Below are 3,293 nucleotides of genomic sequence, written 5' to 3'. Positions count from 1 at the left end.
TTTCTTTAACTAAAACCCCCTTGAGAGTTTTTCTTTATTTGATCATCTTAGCTGCCACTTGCAGCGAGCACAGACAGACAAACACTCGGCAGCAGGACGAAGGACGAAGGACGAAGGAAGTCGACCTCCTGACATCCTTGACTTGCTGCCTTCCATAGACTTTTACTTTTGGCTTCGGCATACATGTGGAGGTTCCATGAGGGCGTGTGCGGGCGTCTGAGGCACAAAAAGTTTGCCAACTTATATTGAAAAATGTTGTTAACACGCAAAAGTTTTTTGCAACGTTTACTCAGCCCCAAGAACAACAATGCCCCACAACAGCAACATGAAGCAAAACAAAATAAAGCTAAACAAGTGGAATTCAATAACTGGACACAGAGTGCAAACAAAATATCCAAAAAGCAGCTCAGCCCGTGTTAAAGTGCTCGGAAAGGTGCCCCGAACAGGAGATGAGCCATGTTGGGGCCTGATTTGAATAGAATTAGAATGTTCTCCCTACCTGAGACGTGTGCAAACGAGTGGAGCCGGATGGGTAAAAGTGGGTTCTCGGTAAATATTTACCATAGGTTAAGAGCAACGGCCATTTGAACGTAGCAACTTCTGAAGATCTGGCCAACTCAGTACGAATTGGGCTAAGCCCAATTTTGTATCTGCCCGCTAATTCAATTTGGGAAAAGTTTTTGGAAAGCATTCGAGCTGCTTTTTTCATGTTAATTTTCTTTACCTACATTCATTCAGTATATATTTGCTTTATTTGTATAAGTTTTTGATTAGCAGACTGCGGAAAAGTCGCAATCTAAATTAAAGAAAACACACAAATGGTCAAGTTGAACATTTATACTTGTACTTTATACTTTATACAAATATTATAAAACTATAAATAAATTGTTTTGGATAAATTTGTATTTTAAAATTAATTTAAGCTCTCGTCATACAAATTTAATCTTAAGCTCAAAAAAATGTCTTTGATATTACAAGACTTAAATAATGATTATTAAAACATATTTAAGGCACAATTTGAAAAAGGTTTTTTATTGATAATTATTTTTGCATAAGTCGTTGGTCACGTTTACAATAAACACCCGTATGACTGTATCGAAGAAATTGTTGCCCTGGAGTATGTAGACTCCCGTACAAAATAGGTGTTCGTAGGTACGTTCAAGTTGATGTAGCTTTTTTTATCTGAACGGTAAGGCAAATAATAAATATTAGTGTGCTATGAGTTAGCCCATTAAATCTTCTGTTATTTCTTATCATTTGAGGCAAGAAAGACAAGAAAGTTTGGCGTTATTAGTTACGATTGGGAAGTTTTTTGTATAGTTCATAGGTTGTGATAGTTATTTTTCGCTATTTTCTAAAATGCTAATTATGACTTACCCTTCTTGTAGGAAATGTCATAGAGATGATCATTGCAGGTTATGTAACCGGATATGAATTCAATGACACGAAAGGTGAATCCTCGTCTCGGGTGATATCTCATGTTCTCGAAAAACTTGGGGTTGCCTTCTATTTGACCCTTTGAACTGATTTTCCAGGTCTGATTTTAATGAAAAACAATTGTTAGATTAAAAGGTTTTAAAAAAAAATTTAAAAAAATTTAGATTACAATTACTTACAGAGTCCAGTGACTTCAGCACCAACTCTGTGTCTGGCGTTGAAGGCTTGCAGGGAATGACCAGGTCGGTGTACGGTTTAGCTATTAAATTAATATCGGAGCCGACCACCTTGTTATCCGGATCGTTAACGTAAACGTAAATGGATGAGGACTGCGCTTGGTCCACTAGCTCAACCATCGACTTTTCTGAGTCTTTCGACTCTTGATTGAGATTTCTCAGTTTCGAGTCTTTGATGCAATAGTAGGCGGCTACAAGATCAGTACTGATGTCGCTCAGTTGAAGACTGTTGACGTAAATTGTATTTCTATCCTGTGTTTTATTGTACGTATTCGTCGCAGTCAATTGTCCTAAATCGTGTTCTGTCCACCAGATCACCGGCTCATCGGACTCGCATTCCAGCGTGAAATTCGTCTTGAGTTCAAGAATTATGAAGCTATTGCAGGGCTTGATCCGGGGTGCTATGATATAGTTAGTAAAAACGAAATGTTCTTATAAAAAAAAATCTTGGTTAAAAAATAGTTAAGCATAAGAAGAACTTTTGTTTCTCTTTTTTCTTTGATTTTTTCGAAATTAATTTCGACTGATGAAAATATTTTATGTGTTTGTTATTATTTTGGTTTATTTCTTTGCAAATGAAACAATGTATTAGTTGTTTCTCTTTAATCTAAACAGGAAAAGATTAAAGTTGAGAGCTGATAACGACGAATTTTTGGTTCTCAACGCACAAGAGGTTGATAAAATAGAATAATCTAGTAACAGTGTGTCAGACAAGTAATATTTTTAATGATTTTGGGCGATCCACTTGTTTGCTAAGTGTTTTAACCTCTAATGTGGCTTTTTTCTGCTCAATTTATGTTTGGCAATGACTGGGCTACTTACCTTCATTACTTAAAACGATCCCAATGTAAAAAAGAATTGGGATCAAAGACTTAGTTAAAAGCATTGCAAAGTTGCTCTCCTTTTTTGTTATTTTTGTAGATAAATATTGTAAAATATTGATTACCGTCCGATTACGCTTTAAGACAAAAGAAATTGCTAATTTCGGTTGGAATGGGTTTAAATACAGTTTTTAAAACTTCGAGATGGTTAAGTGCGATTTCACTTACTAGACCTAAAACTTTTAAGAAGTGCTGCTTGGAATCAAGAGTCCGGCTCGCGTCTCGTTCCGAGTTGTACTGATGATGTTACGGGTGTTCGAACTTGACAGGCTGTCTATCTCAGACGCTTTTGATGAGAGTTGCTTCCATATTTAAATAGGGCGCAAAAATTTAGTTGCCAAGCGGAAAAAAGCTGTATAAAAATGTTTGGAAACAAAATGTTAAGTAGTCGTATAATTAATAAAAGTATAATTTTTTAACATTAAATTAAATTACTTGCCCTTGAACTTGTATTTTTTGTTTATGCTGCAGAAGGGTTTTTTAAAAAGCCAAGAAAAAGGCAAAAGCCGCCGTAACCAATAAAATATCCTATTACGGGTATAAGATATATATATTCATTGTGTGAAAATCGTGCCAGCACTTGCTTTCCCCCTTGCACTGGTGAAGTTCTCTATGATTTGTTCTTGCTTTCCTCGTGTAGAAGCTAATCATGATTTGCAATTTAATTTGTTTGCTCGCGTGCGTGGCGGAAATAAATTTATGTCACCTACACGTCCACGGCGCCTTACAAAAGCTTTGC

At 36.1% G+C, this 3,293-nt stretch overlaps 1 protein-coding gene across 2 annotated transcripts; it reads right to left on the bottom strand.

The window, feature by feature from the left end:
- Positions 1-1,012: 1,012 nt before the first annotated feature.
- Positions 1,013-2,844, bottom strand: LOC128263048 (platelet-derived growth factor receptor alpha-like). Of its 2 annotated transcripts, XM_052997705.1 has the most exons (5): positions 2,723-2,844; positions 2,496-2,651; positions 1,617-2,074; positions 1,378-1,537; positions 1,013-1,182 (listed from the first exon to the last, which is right to left on the bottom strand). In XM_052997705.1, the coding sequence occupies exons 2-5, from the start codon at positions 2,557-2,559 to the stop codon at positions 1,070-1,072; spliced, it is 795 nt and encodes a 264-aa protein (XP_052853665.1). In that variant the 5' UTR covers positions 2,560-2,651; positions 2,723-2,844; the 3' UTR covers positions 1,013-1,069. The 2 variants fall into 2 exon arrangements, with proteins under 2 accessions (XP_052853665.1, XP_052853664.1); XM_052997704.1 differs by having other exon boundaries at positions 2,496-2,780.
- Positions 2,845-3,293: the final 449 nt, after the last annotated feature.

Source organism: Drosophila gunungcola, unplaced genomic scaffold (genome assembly GCF_025200985.1).
Source record: "Drosophila gunungcola strain Sukarami unplaced genomic scaffold, Dgunungcola_SK_2 000001F, whole genome shotgun sequence".
Classification (NCBI taxonomy): Eukaryota; Metazoa; Arthropoda; class Insecta; order Diptera; family Drosophilidae; genus Drosophila; species Drosophila gunungcola.
This window is presented reverse-complemented; position numbering and strand designations above follow the sequence as displayed.